Genomic DNA, 24,069 nt, shown 5'->3' on the forward strand with positions numbered 1-24,069 from the left:
AATTCTTAGAATGCGTATTTCAACTAATCAAGCATCCAATTAGTTAAATGATATACCTATCAAAGGAGCCCATGAAGATGAAGGTTGAGCTTGACTACTACTGGATGAACGACCACTGTAAGTTCCACGAACCATATTCTAACAAATAAAAAATGTCATGCAATACATTCAAATTGTTTCAAATCATTCACATCAATGCAATACATTTCAGTACATTCAAATAATTCAAATCAAGTATTGCAATGCATTCAAATAATTCAAATCATTGGAATACCGACAAATCATTCACATTATTGCAATACATTCAAATCATTCATATCAAGTATTGCAATACATTCAAATAATTTAAATCAAGTATTGCAATACATTCAAATCATTCAAATCATTGGAATACTTGCAAATCATTCACATCATTGCAATACATTCAAATCATTCACATCAAGTATTGCAATATATTCAAATCATTCACATCAAGTATTACAATACATTCAAATCATTCAAATCATTGGAATACCTGCAAATCATTTACATCATTACAATACATTCAAATCATTCACATCAAGTATTGTAATATATTCAAATCATTCACATCAAGTTTTACAATACATTCAAATAATTCAAATCATTCACATCAAATATTGCAATACATTCAAATAGAGGTTTGTATTACAAGATTTTGCTCACTAGCTTGAGAATTCTTCCTCATCACTTGTTTGACTTTCGTATTCTTCTTCTTCTTCATCATTTTCTTCATTGTTTGCCCATCCACTTGGTATATCATTTGGATCACATTCTTCTATTAATGTTTCATCGACCAATGAAGATATGACATGCATATTATGCGCAACATCGTGACCATAAGAGAAGTCATAGATATCATCTGATTGATAGTAATCACTCTCTTCAGTTAACTTGTCTTCCTGTAACTGATCATACTCAGGGTATAGTTTGGACTTCACCTTGCAAACTGCCCACCATTCATTTCTATCTGACTTTTTTGTACTCGGATATGAAGTATAATAAACTTGTTGAGCTTGCGAGGCTAATATGAATGGTTCATATATTCCAAACCTTGATTTATGATTCACCTCCACAATGACTGAGGCTTTGTCGACTCTTGTTGCAGTTGGATCAAACCAATGACACTTGAATAAAGTTACCCTATTATTTATGCCTAAGTAAGTCAACTCCATTATTTCCTCTATAACATTATAGTAATCATGTTCGTTTTTACCATAGCTGCTACCCTTGATACACACGCCACTATTCATCATTGATTTGTTTATACCATAATCTTTTGTATGGAATCGATAACCATTTACGATGTACTCGTTATAACATTGCATAACTTTGGTCGGACTATTTTGTAAATCACATATTCCTTGATCTTTAACATCACCATGGCGGACCTACACACAAATATAAACAATGATTGTGATCACGACCAATTAAGTAACTTAGTGTTGTTTACAAGTACACAATTTATGTGAGCGTTCTTACCAACAGTTTCAACCACTCCACAAACTTAGTTTCACATTCTTTTTGTACTTCTACATCAGTGAGATGTGAAACTTCTCTTCGCAACTCCAGATCAAATCGTCTGCAAACCACAAATACTTATATTACCGAACCATATATGCACATATAGAACATAAAAGGATTTAGAATTGTGTTTCGTCTACATATACTTACTCGATGTATGGGTCGATCGTTGAGCAATTAAAAAGAATATAGATGTGTGCTGCGTCTTGCTCTCGATCTGTCAAGAGTCTTGATCGACAACTACCAAATGCATGCCCAAGTGGTTGAAATATCGATAGCTTGTCAGCTACAGTTAATTGTTTTCCATCATCGTTACGAGGCAGACATGTGTAACGTGTTGGAATGTGAGGTTCAAAGTACATAGATGAGAAATTTGAAATCGCTTCTAAAGTGTATGCCTCACAAATAGAGCCTTCTACTCTTACTTTATTATGAACCTTTTTTTTTTTGAGGTCAAACATGCATCTGTCAAAAATATACATTTCAAATTTGAAATATCTGTCATTGAAGAGACAAATATAAGAAAATATATACCTTTCAAATGGGTACATCTATCGATATTGCACAGGACCACCAACCCAGTTCATATGGCAAATGATGATCAAATGTTCTATAACATCAAAAAATACTGGCAGAAAAATCTTTTCTAGCAGACAAACAGTAGTGATGACAGAGTCCTCGAGATTCTTTACATCAGATACTACGACTTTCGATATGCACAATGTTCTAAAAAATCCACTCAACTTAGACAATACCCCCCCCATATAGGTTTGTCTAACATATCATGAAATGCTACGGGTATCAATCGTTGCATAAAGATATGGCAATCATGACTCTTCAACTCATATAACTATCCATCGTCAATCTTCATAGTCCAAACAATATTAGAGACATATCCATTTGGAAATTTCAACTGTCTCAACCATTGACATACCTTCTTTATTTGATCAGGTCCAAGCATGTACTTTGCCTTTGGTTTCAGTACTTTGCCATTATACTTTTTGAGTTTCAATTCTGGTCTTTTACATATTACTTTTAAATTCATACGGGCTTTCAGATTATCCTTTGTTTTCTCTTTAACATTCATTACTGTATTGAACACATTATCAAACACATTTTTCTCCACATGCATCACATCCAAATTATGTCGTATCAATCGGGTCGGCCAATATGGTAGTTCCCCAAAAATAGATTTCTTTGTCCAATTGTGATCCTTCCCAAATACAAGGAAGGGCATCGAACTGCGGGCATTTGCTAATACATTTGGAAAGTATCGCAATCTTTTTAAAATCTTTATGCCAGATAATTTTGTGGGTGGACCTTTCATTTCAGTTGTGCCTGCTCGAAACACATTGCTTTTTCGTCGGAACGGATGGTCGCTGGGTAGAAATTGACGATGACACTCAAACCAGCAAGGCCTCTTTCCATGCGTCAATCTAAAAGTTTTTGTATCCTCCATGCAGAACGGACATGCCAACCTCCCATGTGTGCTCCAACCAGATAACATACCATATGCAGGGAAGTCACTGATTGTCCATAGAACAACGATCTTTATATTGAAATTTTGTTTTTTGTAGGCATCATACATAGCAACACCGTCATCCCACAATATTTTTAGTTCATCAATCAATGACCTTAAATATACATCAAGATTTTGGTCAGGTGAGGTCGAACCAGGGATCAATAGAGACAAGAAAAGATTTGGACGCTTCATACACAAACTTGGTGGAAGGTTATATGGAGTTACAAATACTGGCCAACATGAGTATGGAGTTGATCTACCCCTAAATGGATTAAATCAATCTGTACATAGACCGAGTCTAACATTTCACACTTCCATTGTGAAGTTCTGATGAGTACGATCAAAGTGCTTCCAGACTTCCGCGTCAACAGGATGCATAATCTTGTCTTCATCATGTCGAACTTTATTTGCATGTCATCTCATGTGTTTAGCTGTCCTTGAAGACACATACAATTGTTGCAATCTCGGAGTGATAGGAAAGTAGCGAAACGACTTGTATGAAACTTCTTTTGATCTCGTGCTACCATTGCCTCTTGTCTTTGGCTTGAACCGAGGATGCCCACATGACGAGCATGATATGGTGTTTTCCTGATCCTTGAAATACAACATGCAGTGATTTGGACAAACATCTATCTTTTTATATCCCATACCTAGAGCGTTGACCATAACCTTCGCATGATAGAAATTTTGTGGCAATTTCTCATCTTTGGGCAACATACTCTTCATAATTATGCACAAACGGTGAAAACATGATTGACTCAAATTATACTCAGACTTCAAATTCATTAGTTAAAGAACTGCAGACAAGATAGTGTGACTCTCACAACAGTTCCAAAGTGGCTCATCAGCATCTCTAAGTAAATCATAAAATCTGCTAGCAGCATCGTTTGGTGATTCTTCATCTACTGCAGTTATTACATCATTAGGACCCATAGCAGAACTCAGTTCTATTCCTGCGGCATCAAATATCAAATACATATATGGATTATCGTGCACCACATTCACTTGTGCATCAAAGTTGTTTCTAAATTATTCACCATGAAACGTCTAATTCTGATAATCGCTCACAAAACTCTTCCTGTATAGGTGATGTCTAACGCGATGAGGTTCTACAAATCGATTGTTCTTACAAATCTTGCAGGGACACCTAATCTGATCTGTAGGATCCACTGTACTGACACTTGTCATTGAAAATTTAATAAAACTTTCAACACCATCCATATATTCATGCGATAACTCATTATCAACTATTCTACGGTACATCCATTCACGGTTTGCAATCATTTTATCGTATGATGTTACAAATAGTATCCTAACCAGTTAAAAGAGAATCATCAGTATGATGAAGAAAATATAAAATTTATCATGCAATATTTGATGTCATACAATCACAAGAATTATGATGTGTGTATTGATAACTTAATATTTTCATGTGCAAACTATTCATAACACGATACATTCATTTGAAGCATGCTTTCATTATAAAATTTCACATGTAAGTCATAATCAAATTGAAAATAACTACATGCAAGCATGAATACAATCATATCAAACATTGCAATACATCGAAAATATTCATATCAAAAAAATGGCAAACATGTACCTACAACAAACACACTCCAATATCCCGCTAACTACTATCATGCCTAGCATGAAATCTTTACTCCAAAAATAAGAACACTTCTATTCTCATAAATTAAAATCATGCTCAGCATGATCTCCAAACTCCAACAAAAGCAGTCCTAGATATCAACAACTAAGTGAGTGTGTGAACAGTAAAGTGTTGCATCCAATAAATTAAATAACATGTGATGTGCTTGCATCACTTACTCACCACAGGTATTTACCCGATTTGCATTGTTTTTGTCACTTACTTACCACGGGTGGTGGGGCATAAGCGGGATCCATTTATAAATCTGCAAAAGAAACTGTGTTAAAATGAAGTCACCTTCTGCAGAAAGGAAAAAAATTAGAATAAATATCGAAGTCGGACGAGATTCCGGCATGGCGGAACGCCTCCCGGGCATTGACCACCTCTCCGTTCGGCCCGACCGCCCTCGAGTTCGGTCGGCCAGTCAGTAGGCCAGCGATATACAACAGCAACACGAGGTCTCCGAAGGCAGTGATCGTCCCACAAAGCGGCAAACACGAGGTGATGTCGTGGTTCAGGAACCCGACGATCGCCGAGAGCCACCCGGCCCGTCGCCACCCTGCCGAAAAAAAATGAGGCAGGAGGGGCGACCCCCTGCCGAAAAAAAAATGAGGCAGGGTCGCCCCCCTCCCCCCTGTCGGAAAAGCACGGGAGGGGGGGGGGACCCTCTGCCCGAATAAAAAAATGAGGCAGGGGGCGAACCCCTGCTAGAAAAAACAAACGAGGCAGGGGTCGCCCCCCCTGTCGAAAAAAAAGAGGCACGGGGGTGACCTCCAGCCCGAATAAAAAAATGAGGCAAGGGGCAACCCCCTACCGAAAAAAAATGAGGCAGAAGGTCGCCCTCCCCCCCCCTGCCGAAAAAAAAAGTGGCAGGGGGGCGACCCCCTGCCCGAATAAAACAACGAGGCAGGGGGGTCACCCCCTGCCGGAAAACACAAAACGCAGCACGGGGGAGGGGACCCCCTGCCAGAAAAGCAGGGGGGCGACCCCCTGCTCGAATAAAACAACGAGGCAGGGGGTGGCCCTCTGCCAGAAAATACAAACGAGGCAGGGGGTGGTCGACCCTCTGCCGAAAAAAATAAAAGGGGCAGGCACCCCTTTTATCGGAAAAAACCTAAAAATGGATTTACTTGGGAGTCATCGGGCGGCGGACCAGGGGGCGACGGGCCGGGGCGGCTGATCGGGGAACGACAGGCGACGAGTGGCGGAGGATTGTGTCAGGCGGCGGAGGATTGCATCGGTCTGGCGGGAGAGATGAAACAGGAAAGAGGAAAAAGAGCCATGATTAGGGATTTACGCGAAAATTAGCGATGGATTTGGCGACTGCCGAATTCCATCGCAAAGTCTTCGTAAATTTAGATCACCAGTTAGCGACAGAATAGTTTTGTCGCTAACGTCGTCGCTACGTAGCGACGAAAAAACCTTCGTCGTCAAATCCGTCGCTAATCGTCGGGTGTGTTACGACAAAAACCTACCGTCGCTAAGCCATCGCTAACTAGCGACGGAAGTGTTCTGTCGTTAGGTTCGTAAATATTACGAATCTTAGCGACGGATTAGTTTCTCTCGTTAATCCGCCACAACTTGACGATAAAAAAAATCCGTCGTAAATATCCGTCACTAATTGACAATTTTCTTGTAGTGTTTCCACCATCGCCCATCAAGGAGCCTGCTGCTTCAGCCTTAAGAAATCAATTTCTTGACGTCCTTCTGGTTGAGCGTTCTAAGCCAAATGCGCCTAGCCAGGTGTGTGGAACTTTTATGGTCATTTGACTGCATTATTTATTACTATTATTATTATTAGTGTTATTTACTTACAATGCTGGTTATTTATTATGATAGGTTGCCAGTAAGAAATGATCACAATAATGCGTCAACTGGCAGGCGAATGAAGTCTCTCCTGCTACTGTTTGGTAGATATTCACACGTCAATAGCAAATCCTTTTATGTCATTCTTGTCTCACATTTCACCTCTTTGATTTATTATTTGGTCAGAGTAGACCAACAGGAAGTTCAAAGTGTCTCCCTATATTCGTTATTAAGTTGATCTTCAGTGAAGAAATGAATTTCTTTCAAGCATGTAGGTATTTTGTGTGGACCCATTCTTATTATACTGTCAATTCATTGTTTGTATTATCAGAGCTTCTGTCCAATGGTTAGAAAAGGAAGGAAAATTTTTTGTTCGGTCCAAAGGTAAGAAAATCTTGGTTAGGGAAAATCTTGTGATATTTTGAACAATATGGTTTTTCCTGAAAAAATATTTGCATATATAAAAATATGTAATATATATATATAAATAAGAATAACATAAGAATGTTTTTAAGTTGTTCCTATTATGTTAATATCATGATAAAACGCTATTTTCAAGGTAGGCGATATTTTGAGAATATCATGTTCTTTGAGTATTATATCTAGGGGTGTAACGGGTGGGGTCTTATTAGACCCGATTCCCAATCAGTTTGGGTCTGTTTACATATAAAACAGGTTTGGGCACATAATCGGTTGGGTTCAGATTGATTCGGGTATGAAGCAGGTTCAGGTTCGAGTCGGTTCAGTTTTACAATATGGGTAATCATTTCAGTTGGGTATAAAAGGTTGGATCTAAATGAGTTTTGGTCTTCATTTGCAAGACCCAAGACCCGATCATTTTCATTACAGGTCTATATTTTAGACCCAACCCAAACTCAAAACAATAAAATCAGTTTGGGTCCGGTACAATCGGTTCAGTACGGCGAGTTGGGTCGGGTATACCCAACCCAGTTATGCCCCTAATTATATCAGCTTTTGAAATTATAACAATATAGTTGCTATATTTTCAAAATGCCCATACTAGATATGAATAGGCCTGTCAACAGGTTGGAGCCACACAAGAAGCAGGTGGGTCTAGATTCATATCCGACTTTGAGCCACCAATGCCAGGATCGAATCTAGATTCAATTGGACTTAACATAAGCTGAACTAGCCCACAAAGGCTCCGCTCATCTAGTAGGTGCGATTTGTCAGTGTCATCAAGTTAACGGGACATCACAAGTTCGAAACCCATGCGTGGCATCCTTCTTTGCAAGGTTGAAGCTGAGTGTGGTCCCTGATGGGCATGGGCGACGTCAAAGGGTCTTACCAACCGGAGGCCTCGCTGGTGATTTTGGACGAGGGGTGGGGGTGAGAGGGGGTAAAAAGGAAAAGGCTGAACTGGATCTATGGATGACACATACACAAACCCGGTAAAGTGTTAATTATTTTTATATTTTTCTGAAGAGAAATTTCGGATCTTGGGTCTGTCTAAAATTTCAAAAACCAAACCCGGGTCCATATACCACACAGATCCATTGGATCCAAGCCGACTAATTCTAATGAGACCCACTTCAATGGCATCGACCTCGGGTCATATAGGATCCGATCCAGATCCGACCTGTTGACAGTACGACTCAATCGAGTAAGTTTTACCAGATTACTAAATGTGAATGAAAATCACAAGGGGTAAAACAGTTTAAAGAGTGCATGTGGACGTGGAAGAGTGTGCCTGGCTGCCTGTGCAATGTGCACCTTGGGGATGGCAGTCTGTAAAAGATGAAAATTATGTCTTTCTGAGAACTGCTTCGTACAGTTCATATTAATGTACTCCAGTATTTTCCTTTCTTTTTTTCTTAAATTTATTAGACAGAGGAAAACTCGGTCCAAGTTGGAGACTGAGTCAGAACCTGGTTTAGCACCAATAAGAGCCCCCCTGTACAGCTCTCTCACACTGCCAGTGGGTTTCGATCCTTGGTCGTCCTGTGACAAGTGATGACTTTTGGAGCCCACTGGCCAGGAAGGCTTACTTGAAATTAGGGGTGGCAATTTCTGACCCGACCCGCCAACCCGCCTCTTAGGCGGGTTCGGGTTGGGCTTAAGCCAACCCGTTTAATAAACGGGTCGACCCGTGTAACCCGTTTATTAAACAGGTCGGGTTCGGGTTGGGGGTATGCCAACCCGCCAACCCGGCTGACCCGTTTAATAAACGGGTTAGGCAGGTGGGTCAACCCGCCGACCCGCCAACCCGTCTGCCCGACCCCTCAACCCGTCAACCCGACCCGCCAACCTGCCTACCTGCCAACCCGATCCGTCAACCCGACCCGCGAACCTGACCCGCGAACCTGAAAACCCGTTTACCCGACCCAACCCATTTATTAAATGGGTTGGCGGGTCGTGTCGGGTTACCCGTTTATTAAACGGGTCGGGTTCGTGTTTGCCACAGCTGACCCGTTTAATAAACGGGTCGGGTTCGGGTTGAGGTATGCTGACACGCCAACCCGCCAACCCGACCCGATTGCCACCCCTACTTGAAATCCACCCTACTCCCAATAATTTGTATAAATAAATTAAACCAGAGTGAAGTAGAAACTTATCCAAAGTGCCCCAACATTAATACCAACTTGGGACAAGCATAGAAAATAAATTGAATCGGATCATCAAGAGGGATGGAGAGAGTGATATCAACTTGGGACAAGAATCGTAGCTTCTAAGAAAATACATTGAATAGGTTCATCAGGAGAAGTGGAGAGTGTAAAGGATACACCAGTTGGTTGGCCAAAATCCAATTATTCATCACAAATCTGGAAATAATGCTAGTTAATTAATTAGATCACAGCAAACAGTTTTTCTAATGCATCCAAATTTGATAAAATATCCACATCTTGGATAACCAAGGTTGGATAGGTAGAGTTGCACTCTTTCGCCCTTTTTTTTTCTTGTTTGAAAGGCAAGCTGGGGTTGGGCAGACCCCTACCAGATATCTCTCAATCCCCATGTGGCAGAGGGATTCGAACTTGAGCCTTCAGCTTGGCAGAGGACCCCACTTACCACATGGATACCACCTAGGTGGGGTACTCTTTCGCCTTTTTAATAGAAGCCATTTCGTATCTTGCCTATTAATATAAAAGATAAATTTCTTCTGATTGAGAATTTACCTTTTCATAAGAATTCTCCAAAATATCTAAACACACACTAACCATCAGATCCGTACAACATGTTAGTAACAGTGGAAGCAAATAAGAAACGGGTCGGGTTTGGTTGGAACCCAGGTGGAACCAGACTTGAATCAGATATATTTTTGGGCATGGTATCGGGTTCAGACCCAGGTCTAATCTAGTCGGCTATAAGAAAAACCATACCTGGACCCGATAAGAACTACATGAACCATAACGGGTAAAACCATATTTTTTTATCATTTTTATATTGAAAAATTGCAGGTCTTAATCGGAACTCGGGTTGGGCCCGGGTCTGGTATAAAATTTCACAAACTATACCCGGATCCATGTATTAATCGGACCTTCGGGTCTGGACCTGGGTCTTAATCAGATCTTATTTATCACCATACCCGGACCCTATAGCGTTTGGTTCGGGTCTGGTCCAGGTAAACCACGCCCGTTGACAGCCCTAATGAAAACAAGTAGAATGCGATATAAAATCAACATTTAAGTTTGTTATTAAAAAAATATTATTTTTAATATAAAAAATGTAAGAAGTGGAAGGAAAATTAAAAGGAAGCGATAAGAAGTGGGAAAGATACATCATTAAAAATGAGAGGGAGTCGATTTGGGAAGCGAGAGTTCCTTGCTTTCAAAGTGTATGGATTGTGATGGACAAATGCTAATATGAATTTTCCTAATCCACACTCCACAAGTAGATGTTCTTTGCACATCTAGCTCATGTATGTTCAAATCACCAATGTGGTCCCTTGGGAACCTCAGGCATCCTGCCTAGCACACAGAAACCCCAAATTGGTAGGTGGTTCAACTGTTTGTGAGCAAGCATGAGTGAAGAACAAATACATGCAATGGAGCTGTTTGTTTTGCAAGGCCTACTCATATCACCAATCATTCATGTACCCAAGATGTGACATATCACTAAGAGTGACCCAATGAGCATGTGATGATAACTTGTTATTTGATTCTTTCATAGGCCTTAGACTTGGAACCAAAACAAAAGTACAGGGTGGAGCAGGTTCATGACAAGCCAGTTTGTGAAAAGAACAAAACCATCAAATGGACACATCTCATCACTGTTCCTCAGCACTCTAGTGCTAAACATAATTAGTGGGGATTCTTTCATCCTATTCTTTGCCTTTAATCTTGTCAGGTCTTTGAGTGACATGCCTGCTTTGTTTAAGATTTTTTTTTTTTGCAGTTACCAAGCTAAAGTTTTTTGTGGAACAGTTAATTTCTCCATGAGATCCTCAGGGCGCTATTTTATAAAAGTAGCCATGCTGCTCAAAAAGTATATTATCGTATGACTAATGTATGAAAAGCGTCTTGATGACTCATAAAGATACACAAAGACACATATTGTTTAATTTTTTATCAATAAGAAACTATTTTCGATATTTTGATATTTAAAAATATTTTTGTTGAAATATTATTTAAAAAATACTAATAAACCAATTAAAAATAAATTAAAATATCCATACAAATCGGTGTTCGAATTAGTGTTATAGCGTGTCTAATCAATCATGTAAAGAGGGACATGTAGCCAAAATGCTATGTGACATAGGAGTCACTAGAATATAAGAACTAGAAATATGGGCATTTCCAACCATGTGGATGTGCTTGACATGGTGAATTTGCTAGGAATCAACCATTGGATCTTGATCTTCGATGAAAAATATGATTTTTGAATGCTTGAATATTTATGAAGATTATGAGCCACTGATTTTAAAGCCTTAAAAAAAATCTCATTTATGCATCAAAATTGGATGATTTAAGAATGGGTTCTTATAAAACCAGTTACATGTCGATCAAAGGGGGCTTCACTTGTTTGGTAGGAGCTGTTAGTGCACATCACCATGTGTTGGGATGTTGCAAGTTCAAACCCCATCGATATGTTGTGTAACTGGTGGGGGTCTACCTAACCCCAGCTTGCCTATCAAAGAAAAAAAACAAGTAGGTCACATAAGTACAGTTAGATTCAAGAGAAAAGAACAAAAAATTCATGAAAATCTCAGTTCACACATTAGTTCTCATATTTCCAGTTCTCATATTCTAGTGTCTATGTGACATAGCAGACAAAATGATCTTTTTTTTATAAGCCCAAAATGTGAAACGGTTAAGTTGGATAATCCTAGATAATTAGAAGAGCACTGCACCAACTTTTCAGTTCTTTTATATTGTACAGTTAGATCGCGTGATGAATACATTAAATTTAAGTGTGGAACAGATGATGGGGCTTCTCATTTTTTATGTGCTTAAAGTTTGATGAGGTTGTCATCAGAAGTTTATCATGCCACCTTTTTTTTGCCTAGTGGCCGCTACTGCTACCTAAGCTTATGTCACAGCCTCTTGCGTTCGCTCAGTCTCAGCAAATAGTCGTACAGTCTTTTTATTTGGTGGGTCTCTAAAAGTTTTTCTTGGCCGATTGGATATAACATGTTTGGTTTTTTTAGGTTTTAATGTTTCAAATACTTCCAAAGTTTAAGTATATCTGTTTCTTTTGTTTTTTCATACAATTCTCAGCAGATATATGTGTGTGTGTGTGCGCGTGCTACATTCAGCTTAGCAAATCTTTTTTTTATTTATAATTTTTATCTTTTTTAGTAAAACTGGTCACATTGATGTGATCTACATGCTCGATCATTTAGTGGGGATTAGCAATTGGATTGTCAAAATCTGATAAGTGTACCCGGACTTCCGGTGATGCTAACTAAAGTTTTCAACTAAAAAAACATGTTTTTTTCATTAAAAAATGTTTCAAGGGTTGATTCCTGCTAAATCAATCATGCTGCACATCTATATTGCAAGTTGAGTTGATTGTAGTGAATATATACATACACGTAAACAAACACAATGTTTGTGTGTCCTTTTTAGTTGGGTGGTCCCTAGGACACTCCAAAAATCATAGTTTTAGGTGTTTGATAGATCTGCACAATTAGATGTACTTAATAATATTTATTCAATAAAAAATATATTTTTGAGTAAGCACGATCATGCACTTGTACTAAAATGTGATGTTAAAATTTTCATATTTTTACGTCAGATCAATTTGAAATAAAGCTTGCTTCTTAATAAATAAGCATTGATAAACAAATCTAATGGTTCAAATATAACATAAAACATGTAAAACTATGTTTTTTTAAGGTAATGGTGACCAAACCAAAAAATGAAGTAGGCCAATCCTTATATATATATATATTATATATTAAAAACCCCAAAAGCACGTTTGAATAATAACTGGTGGAACCCCAGCTTGCTTTTCAAAAAAAATTAAATAAAAGGGAAAATATATAGAGGATGCCAATGGGGGCTCCGCTTAGTTGGTAGGAGCTGTCAGTGCACCTCTTCTTGTGACCCAGTGGTACGATTGAATAATAACTGTTGTGAGTCTACTTAACCACAGCTTGCCTTTCAATATATATATATATATATATATATATATATATATATATATATATATATATATATAGAGAGAGAGAGAGAGAGAGAGAGAGAGAGAGAGGGGGTTTTCTGCATTCATTGTGGAACTCAAAGTGGTTTAACTGATTTGATATATTTTCTTTAAAAATGTATTTACCAACTTTTAGAAACTCAATAGCTTTCCTCCATGGTATCTCGTTTTCTTCCCTTCCAACTTGCCATTTGGAAATCAAGGATGAAAAAGACAACTTTCATCCATTCTATGAAAAAAAAAGCTCGCAATTGATTTGTTTTTCTGTCTTTTTTAAGCGATGAACCTGCCTAAGAATGGGGTCACTTGATCACCCTCACTACTAGATAGTAAATCCATCAGGCAAGCCACCATTATCATTCTATGATGAAATGGTCCTGAGCAAGACGGGATTTCACCTTCTTCTCAAGAACTGCCCTTACCAAGCCCGGGGGGAGGGGTGGTTGTAGTTTAAGGGAGCCTTGGCTGCTACGTCACTAAGATATGGGATACATTATTTTTGTGTTTTCATGAGGAGAAATATACAAGGGGGACACCACACGAGGGTAAGTTGGAGTATCCCTGTGATATAGCTTGGCTGTTAGACATGTGATCAAGGTTCCATTCTTGCAGACATCAGTCCCTTGCATATAAGAATGAGTAATGGTATTTATGCTCCTTGCTCATGCCGAAGCAAGGTGACTCCTTGAGGGCAAGTTGTGCCACATGTTTACACCATCGAGAAAGCAATCATATATACGGGTGGTTTCTCGGTTCCTCCCTAAAAAGAACTGCTATAACCATGTTGGCAAGCAGGGCAGGCTGCCCATGAATAAACTCTTTTAAACCTCAGTAAATTGATTTCTCTCTAAAAAAAAGAAAGCTGAAAGAGAGAAGGAAAGAAGTCTCACAATCTCTTAAAAAAATGTTTTGTACTAATTCAGTTTTTACAGAAAATTTTCATCCTCTGCACAATCCAGGCCTCTCCTGAGTTTCACACGCTGCCACTCTTGAAGCAGCAGCTGAACTAAAGAACCCAACTTCACTAGTACTCTTCCTTGGACACAACAACTGGGATTGTTTACAGTAAGCAATGGCTCCCTGTATTGAACTCTCAACATCAGAATTGGCACTACTGCTCCTCTTCAGCGAATGCAAACCATTAAACCCGTTTGAATCCGCACTTGAGGACAGCAAAGAAGACGACGACAATGATTTAGTTCCAGAGCTTGATAATGCTTTAATGGCACCTGAAAAAGACTTTCTGTGCCCAGTATCTTCAATTAGTGAAGCCTTGCTGCTCTCCCTGTATATATGCCCAAATGGGTTTTTCTTACCCACCTTGGTATAGCTGTTCTTCAAGCAGTCCTTCATCCTTTCTACAGAATTCTCAGTATGCAAGAGTTCTTCCTTCCTAGATTTTGCATTGTTTTTCGCTGAAGTGGTGCATGAGCCATCAGAACACCCAGACTTGCCAAAGAGAGATCTAAAGTAGGCCCTTGAAGCTTTCAGTTTTGAACCCAAAGATAACTGTTTGGCCAGCTTCAGTCTCTTAGACCATGCTTTCTTGCCAGAAGCAGAAGAAGAATAATTGTCATCAGTCCCATTGAGGCTGCCAACAGGGTTCATGGAGCATTCAAAAAAATACTCATCTGGGTTCAACTCCCCACTGACATGGCAAGATTCAGAGGGGGTCACATTGCACGACTCAAATGGGGTGGCCTCCTGAGAAGAGAGTGGGGAGGTCTTGACCTCATTACAGGCATGCAGGAGCTTTTGGACCATTTGGATCCTCGGTGGGAGATGGAGGGGGAGTAGGTTTCCCTTGTAAAAGAGCTCATCAGCAGGTGAGGTGAGCGAGTCCTTCTCTCGGAGAGACATGTTGAATTCAAATTCTGGGGAGGAGTGAATGGAATAACAGAGGAAGGTGGTGGAGTTAACATCCATGTCTATGTAATCTTCATCAGTGGAGGAAGTGGTCAGGTCACATGGGACGAAGGGCTTTGAATGTGACACCCTGCTGGAGGGATGCATTGGGTGTAGGTGGACACTGTTTATTTCTGGTAGGTGTGAGGGAAGAAGATGGGAGAGGCATCCTTTAAAGAAGAGATGATGCCAAGAAACCAAGAAATTGTGGTGAAGAAAAAATTCAAATGGGTGTATGAAAAGTTAAAAAAAAAAAAAAGAAAAAGAAAAATGTGATGATGGCTCCACCTTATTCATGTGTTCCATATCCTTACATCTATTTTTCAGGAGTACTTAATATACAAGTGGGTAGCATTGGTAACTCATGATTTCCAAGAAATAAAGAATTTGTGGGGGATTGTGAAGAGAGTAATTCCAAATACGTGTCTGAAAAGTTATGGGAAAAAAAGCTTTCTAATGAAATAATGATGGCCCACCTTATTCATGTGTCCCATGTCCCTGATCTATTTTTTATGAATGCAAGTGGGTAGTATTGGTAACTCATGATTTCTGAATTCTTCAGCCCGACTTTAGTTCACCTTGTGTGTGTGTGAGTCAAAAAAAGACAATAAAACCAATGTTGTCATATTGGATCGAATCGGCTTGAATCAGCCTATTCGTATCGGCAGAAAATCGATACTCAGCTATTTTAATAAATATAAAAAATGCTTAAAATTATTTTTTAAATATTATTTTAATGGTTTTAACATGTATCACGTTGTGGTTTACATTGAATATTTTTTTAATTATATTTTAGCCGATTCAGAACGATTCACTAGAGAATCGGTATCGACCAATTCACCTGAATAGTAGCCGATACGATTTTGACAACATTGAATAGAACGCGGAATTAAAAGTAAATCGCAATGCAGACGAATAAGAAAGCAGAGGAGGAAATTTTGATTAGATGAACCTTGGCAGGATCTCTGAAGTCCACAACTGAAGGGTGCAGTAGCTGATATGAGACTAACAGAAGAGCAGAGAACTCAAGAAATGCTTAGGTCACATTTTTTTGTCACGAAGTAGTAGGATATTTACACCTGCACGCTTCCCACAGGGTTAGACAATCAATACAGCTCAAACCCATATCCTGAATGACAGTAAGGCCCTGTAGGAGCATCACCAGATGTGAGGAAAGAAACAAATTGATATTAAAGAACACCCCAGTATTGTTACAAGATCAAACTACAGAAGGAAACCACTGCTTATAAAGATTGGCCCTTCTAAGGATGGCTAAAAGTGATCTTAATCAATTTGCCTAAAAAGGGAAGAAAACACTATCCAAGAAATAAAATGATTATAAATATCAGAAGATTAACTATAACTCTACTTTTTACAAGTTTTGAGACTTGACTTGGGAGAACGAAGATATTAGAATATTTTCTTTTAACGAAAGTTTTTTTTTAAGTAGGGTTTTCAACCAAAAATAAAAGAGCCATCCATCACCACCAGGCGCTAAATGATTTGATATTTTTTCCTTTGTTGAAGAAAATTTCAAAAAAGAAAAAGATGCCTTGTGTCATGCATGTCTATTTCTTGGGAGGGTGTTGCGTGTTCTCCCCCGAAGACGAAATGTTTGCTACAGTGCATGTTCGGGGATCCGAATGAGCGCCACGCATATAAGCACATGGGGCTCGTATTCGACATCACTTAGCATCGAAGTCAAGTGCGGTTGCAAAGACTTAAGTACCCTTTCTTGCTATTCTCGCCATGAAACGACGGTTCGAGAAAATAACAAAAATGTCTTCCATTCAAAAAAAGGGAAACGGCGGTTCGAGAAAAGGATAAAAATATCCTTCATCCAGAAAGTTGAGTATGATGTTAACTCCTCAAAGTCCAAACGTTTCGTTTTTGCCTTAAGCAGTAAACTTTTGCACCATCTGCTGTAACAGAAGCTCCCTTTGACAACGCAAACTTTGCCAGCATCGGTTGCCATCAGAGTAGCAGCCTTTGTCGTCGTCTCGAGTCGAGGTTCTCGCCTTGGTTTTTAGCTTGTATTACAACACATTGCCGCCTTCTCGTTCCTACCTTGCGTTACAAAACATTCTTGGGTTTGCGATTGATTGGTTCGATCATTGGTGGGCGTTATAGGGGCATTTGTTGGTCATCCCTTTTTACAGTCTTCTCTTTTTTTTCGTTGTCGTTAGGCATTATGGAAGAAAGCAATGACGCACAAACATTCCAACAAGTGCCATTAAGGTGTCGTGAGTACCTTTCCATGTCATCATGCTATCGTTGAAGAACGTATGTCGTCGTGAGTGCCATTAAAATGTTGTTTTGTTATTGCAGGCAGATCTTGTCCTTTTGATGGTTGAAAACTTAACGATATTTGTAAGACGCTGGGACCTGTTGACAAGAATGCTTGTTTACAGATGCAAGGAAGGGCCTCTACCCCATCCAGTATCCTCCATTCACTCAGTATATGCAATATATTGTAAATCGCGGTTGTAGTAACATACTACCGATTTGTGAGATATTGTTTTGTTTGTTAATATCGATTTGTAAGCTATTATACTGAATTTTCGTATCAATTTGTAATATATTTTGTGACATGTATATCAATTTGTAAGATATTATGTGTTTTGTAGTATCGATTTGTAAGCTATTATGCTGAATTATCATATCGATTTGTAACATATTATATGATATGTATATCGATTTGTAAGATATTATGTGTTTTCTAGTATCAATTTGTAAGATATTTGTAGAAAGACTTTTAAAACGTGTGCGTGCAGAAATACATTGTTACGTGCTTGCGGTGGCAATTTTCGTATTCAAATTGTTGCTCATTTAGCGATTTCTATTGAAATCGCTTCACAACATTGTAGATATAATTAAATCGCTATCGTCAATACACATATACGATAAATCATTTCTTTTATTGGCATGGTAAGTAACAACTCGATGCATAGTATAAGCAAATAATAAATCGTTGTTGCTTTTATACTGTGATTCATTCAATCGTTTGTTTGACTTGCTTAACCTTATCGGTATCCGTTGTTATATGTATCTTGAATAAATCATAGTAAACGTATGCGCTTACTAACGTAAATTGATATCTTGCTTATAACAGTAGTGAGCTTATCATCTGGTTGTAATGAAGATGATCTATCTCAATCATTTGAAAGATATGGAGAAGTGAACATCTGTACTAATAACACACCTGAAAAAGTGAACATGTGCACTAATGATGCACATGATAACAAGGGTGCATGCATTGGATTCACTCTTGACTTGAATGCTCCAGCAGAAGAAATGCAATTTGATAATCAGGTAAACGACCGTGACAATATACTTGATAAAGGTGCAGGAACTGGGAATGTACATGATAATACATCTGACTCTGTTCTCGTAGAAAGAATGCAATTTAATAATAAGGATCATGTTGCATATAAATGTCACAATGATTATGCCTTAAAATTTGGCTTCAGTGTTAAAAGGTATTCTTGGTCAAAAAATGTATAGGGTGTCGTGGTGAGAAAGACATATGTTTGTTCTAAGGAAGGTTGGAAGAAGTCAAGTGAAAATCCAACAAGGCGCATGCTAGAATCAAGATGTGGATGTCCAGCGAGAATAGTGCTAAGAAGACTTTCGAATGAAAATTATGTAGTTTGTACTTTAATCAGTTATCATAACCATGAATTAACAGCTTCACATATGAGTCTTATGTTAAGGTCACATCGTAAAGTAACTGAAGCGTATGTTGCAATTGCTGAAATAGCTAATAGCGCCGACATTGCACCAAAGAAGACATACAATTTGTTTATGCACATAGATGGTGGTCGCAAGAATATGCCATTCACACCTATAGATCTAAGAAACCACTTGAAAAGGAAGATGATAGATAACATGAAGAATGGCGAAATATGTTCTTTGGTTGATTACTTACAGAAGAAATCAAGCATTGACCTTGGTTTCTTTAGTGCACTGCAACTGGATGAAGATGAATATACTGTGAATATGTTTTGGGCAAATTCAAAGTCAAGAGTAGATATAAATGCTTCAATGATGTGCTTGTTTTTTATACGAAAGTGAAGATTAATACTAAACAGTGACCATTTGCGCAGTTTTTCAGAGTGAACCATCACTCATAGAGTTGTGTATTATGCGGCGCTTTTTTGTATGACCAGACCAATGAAAGCTTTGAGTGGTTGTTCAGAGTATTTACACATGCAATGAATGTGAAGCAACTTGAAACTGTACTTACAAATAGTGATCACGCAATTGCAGCTGCAATGTCTCATGTGTGGCTAGATGCACATCATCGCCTATATTTGTGGCATATCTTTCAAAATGTAGCAAAGAACATAGGACACATATTTAATCAGAAGACAGGGTTTGACAAAAAATTTACAAGGTGTGTACTTGAGAGTGTAAATGAGGTCACCTTTATGTCTGATTTGGAGGAAATGATTCAGATATACAACCTTGAAAACTGTCTGTGGTTACAAAATTTATATGCAGAAAAAGAGAAGTGGGCATTGGCATATGAAAGAAAATATTTTTGTTCAGGTATGATAAGCACACAAAGAGCTGAATCTATGCATGCCACACTAAAGAAAACCCTGTATTCATGTTTAACAATGTTTCACTTCATAAAACAATATGAATTATTTGTAGACGATCTTAGACAAAATGAGCTTGAACAAGATGTGAAATGCTTCAATACACGCTCTGTAACTTTGGATATGAAAATATTGACGCGACCAACATATCTGTATACACTAACTGTATTTGAATAGATTAAGAAGGAGGTTATACAGGTCATGAATTGCAAAATAGAATGACACGTGCAAACCAAGAATATGCATAAATACCATATTTTATGAAAGTGCAAAGAGCATAAAAAAAAACAAGAAGCACATGTCACGTATAATGTTGATAAAAAAATAGTTAAATGTACATGCAAAATATATGAATTCAAAGGTATCTTATGTCGTCATGCATTAAAGGCACTTAATCAAGAGAAGATACAAGCAATAATTGAGTCATATTTAATGCGAAGATGAAGGAGACAAGCAAAGATTTAACTGCTGGATACAGATAATGTCAGTCAATCTGGTGTTGATGAGAAGTGTCACATAGCCTCCTATTACCAACAACTGTGTAGGTCATTTATTTATGTTGCAGATTTGGCATAAAAAAGTGAAGAAACCTATGTATGCATGAAAAAAGTGCCAAAGAAAATACTTGAAAATGTGCAGTTAATTCACCATCAGTCTGTTGCATCTAATGAAGACCAGTCCAAGAAAATAGGAGCGAACATCGAAGGTGAAATCATGCTTCCATTGATACTCATGAGAAGTTGCGTCGAAGCGTAAACATTATCTTCAACAAGTCAGGAGTGAACGTTGTAGATTATGACAGAAAAATTCACCAAGCAAAGGGTATCAAAAGAAAACCTATCTCTGATCACAGTCGTCGGAGAACAAAGGGTGCACTAGAATTGGTTGGCAAGAAAAGGTCTAAGAAACAACCAACCTCTAAGCAAAAGCAACCAAGCCCTTCGCATGAACAGGTATGTAAGACATTATATTGCTTTCCATGTAAATTACATTAAGTGAAGCTTATCAATATCTAACTTGTGTATTTTTTAACAAGCAGCAATACTCTACAGACGTAATTTCCAACGTTGTAACCTTCAATCCTCCCGACCAGTTTTTCCAGAATGATAGCTTTAGTTTTACAATTCTTTTGGTATGTAATCAATGTTGGGAGAATGTTTGCATTTCTTGTGAAACTTAATGTAGTGTCTTATATTGTTTTGTTTCATGATAGACTCAGATCAATTTGAAAGCGAGCTATGGAACACAGGAATCGCGTGTGAATTTTGTTTAAGTCTTACCATAAAGTTAGTTATCATGCCTCTTTGCATGACCCAATTTCCACATTGTCGAATTTGTTAAGAGTTTAATAAAATAGGAGGTGAATATGCTTAAGAAAGAGTTTTTGGATGAAGCCATTTTCATGAATCGTGAGCCACAAAAATAGAATTGTTAATATTTTTGTGGATCACCGTTCATGAAAATGGCTTCATCCAAAAAGCTATGGAACAAAGGAATCGTGTGTAAACTGTGTTTAATAATGTATCTTTCACATGTATAAATCCTTGTAATATGTATCATTTACATGTATAAATCATAGTTAGTGAAAACCGGGTATGAAAATTGGGTATTGTATGTGAACTTAGTGCTTATACAATTAGTGAAAATTGTTGTCTCATCTGGCCTTCACATATACAAATCGTTATATATAAATTGTATCATCCATATTGTATGGGAGGGCCTCTAAAACATCCGGTATTGTTCGAGAATAATTCGTTCACAAACAAAGCCACACGATGTACAAACTTAGTAAAGAACAAATCGAGAATAATTCAACGATACAAATCGATGTAACTTTATAAACACAAATCGATTTCGTTCACAAAGACTAACAAAGATATATCGTTGTCGCAATAACTTCATAAATACAAATCAATTTTGTTCACAACAACTAATAAAGATATATCATTGTTGAGGTAACTTTAAAAGTACAAATTGATGTGATTTACAACCATAATCATTTACAAAAAAACCTAGTCTTTCTTACCTAACCACAATGGTTTGGCTTAGATAAAATACATGACCATCATCAAAAAAACATATATCATCACCAATAGGTAATTAACGAGATGTCTAATTATATCAAAAAATAGATATGTCTTTGTTTGTCTATATGAACGATATCGATATGTAATATAACGATTTACTCATAACGTTTTGCAACTGTTACTTAATTGGATTTGTACTTTACTAAGTATAAACATCGTGTCGATTGTTGTACACGGGCGTAAAACCCTGTAAAATGTAAAACCCTAATATAGATCTATATATAAAACCCTACCCGACCCGACCCGTTGTTTAGGTCTAAAACTCTAATCTATTTAACCTCTTTTTCTCTTTCTTTTCTGCGGCAGCGCAGCTTCTTCTTCTTCTTTTTTTTTACACTGCCTTCTTCTTCTTCTTCTTCTTCTCTTTCTTCTTCTTCTTCCTTGTATTTTTCTTTCTTCTTTGTTCTTCTGTGTTCCTTCTACCTATGCTTGATAGATGTGGTTTGATGCTGATAACGTAGTTGTTTCACGCCGTGAGAAAAGATTTGTATAATCTTCGATGATGATTATGGTAGTTAAAAGCATGATAGAAAAGGGGGGTCATGAAGATGTCCATCTATTTGATCTATTCCTACTGTCGAACCCTCCATTATTTGCAAACCATACTTCACAGTTGGAAAAATATATGTCTAATCTTCGATATACTTCATGACAAATACGTAAAAGCGATTTATCATGTAGCCCCTTAGCTCCTTTAAGGGGACGGTTCCTGATCTTAAGCTGTGAAGCTTATTGTCAAGAGTGCACCAATGCTAGAGTCTCTAAGAATCGGCCTCAGTCCGAGGAAAATGGTACAGTGGGCTGCCATTACTATTGAGCTCATTTTCTTGGAGAGGATGTATCCTCAGCTGCACATAGAATCGCTTTATAGCATAGAAGGATGAGACGATGGACAATACAAATGTTTTTGTGATCTCTTTTGTAAAAATGAGTCTCTAAAAGATAGATATGCATTCGATAAAAATGTCCTCCCATAGATATTGTAACTAAATACTAATAATTTTTCTATATGAATGTGATTGTAAATCATGTAGATTTGTAGTTACGAAGTTACAGTGAGAACTATATATCTTTGTTTGTATTTGCGAACGAAATTGATTTGTATTTAAGAATTTAACTCATTTTGTATCATTGAAGTAAAACCCAAAATCCTAAAACCCTCAACCCCAATCGCTCGTAAAAGCGATTATAAAATATCATTGACATAGATATTGCTCATAAAAGCAAATTGCGATAGCACGTAGCCTTCATACATCATTGTGTAAATCACGATGGTACGTATTGTTCACTTAGACAAAGCTCATTGCCTAAAAGACAGACGTCATTGTGTAAATCGCAAAGGTATAACGATTTACACAATGACGTCTATGTCGGTCACAATTGGATGAAAATTGCTCTATGCATGAGTACAAATCATGGTAAAAGTGCACTGTCAATGCTTGTGCAAATCATGATCACCGTTTATGAATGTTTGTGCAAATCGTTTCAGCCTTATATAAACGCTTGTTCAATTTTAATTTATGAAGGCCGATCATTACAACTATTTGTTCAGTGACATTTGTGTGCTACATTGATTAAAATAGATTTATACACTTATAGAAAGTCACGTTAAAGAAAACAACTCATTTTCGCTTTACACAACGCTAATCGCTTTTACAATTTTCAATTACGAAGGGTGAACATAACAACGATTTGCTTTTACTATATAACAGTCCAACTTATTGGCATGTTTAGTGAAAATAAAATTTTACTTATTTCAACCTAGAGATATTTACATAATTTGTATACATAGTCTTACAAAAAATTTTATGCAAAACTTGGTTGTATAGTTTATAAAATCTGTTAGAAGTCGATGTACATCATATTACTCCTGGGGAGGGTCTCGTTGTTCGTTGCCTTCTAGGTATTCTTGCCGACTGAGTTTTTTTCTCTTCCGCAATTAGAAACTCTGTCAATTTTTTGCATAGTTCTGTGCAAAATCCAGGCATATCAACCTGGAACAAAAATGTAATGTGACACCAATATATACATTGAGTCCCCAATAATAGAGGGTAATATAGAGCATACAACATCGAAGTTAGGTTCTCGTCCATTATATATTGCTTCAATATACTTCATTACAAATACGCCACAATCGATGCCATTATTTTATAAAGGAGCATCGTGTGCTGAGCAAAAGATTCACTCGCCAATGTCGACACCCAAAATGTCTTTGACGAATCCCACCTGTGGTTAATGCAGAAGAAAGTAAATTCTTGGCCACCGTACATGATATGATACCCTTATAGATGAAAACTTACGAAATGCAAAATATCATGATATACACTATTGTAAGTCCAATAAATT

At 37.7% G+C, this 24,069-nt stretch overlaps 1 protein-coding gene across 1 annotated transcript; it reads right to left on the reverse strand.

Moving 5' to 3' along the window:
* Positions 1 to 14,066: 14,066 nt before the first annotated feature.
* Positions 14,067 to 15,140, reverse strand: LOC149821200 (putative membrane-associated kinase regulator 4). The gene has a single exon (XM_089981914.1). The coding sequence runs from the start codon at positions 15,138 to 15,140 to the stop codon at positions 14,067 to 14,069; it is 1,074 nt and encodes a 357-aa protein (XP_089838040.1).
* Positions 15,141 to 24,069: the final 8,929 nt, after the last annotated feature.

This window comes from Nuphar pumila, chromosome 12 (assembly GCF_984573655.1).
Source record: "Nuphar pumila chromosome 12, dmNupPumi1.hap1.1, whole genome shotgun sequence".
NCBI classification, from domain to species: Eukaryota; Viridiplantae; Streptophyta; class Magnoliopsida; order Nymphaeales; family Nymphaeaceae; genus Nuphar; species Nuphar pumila.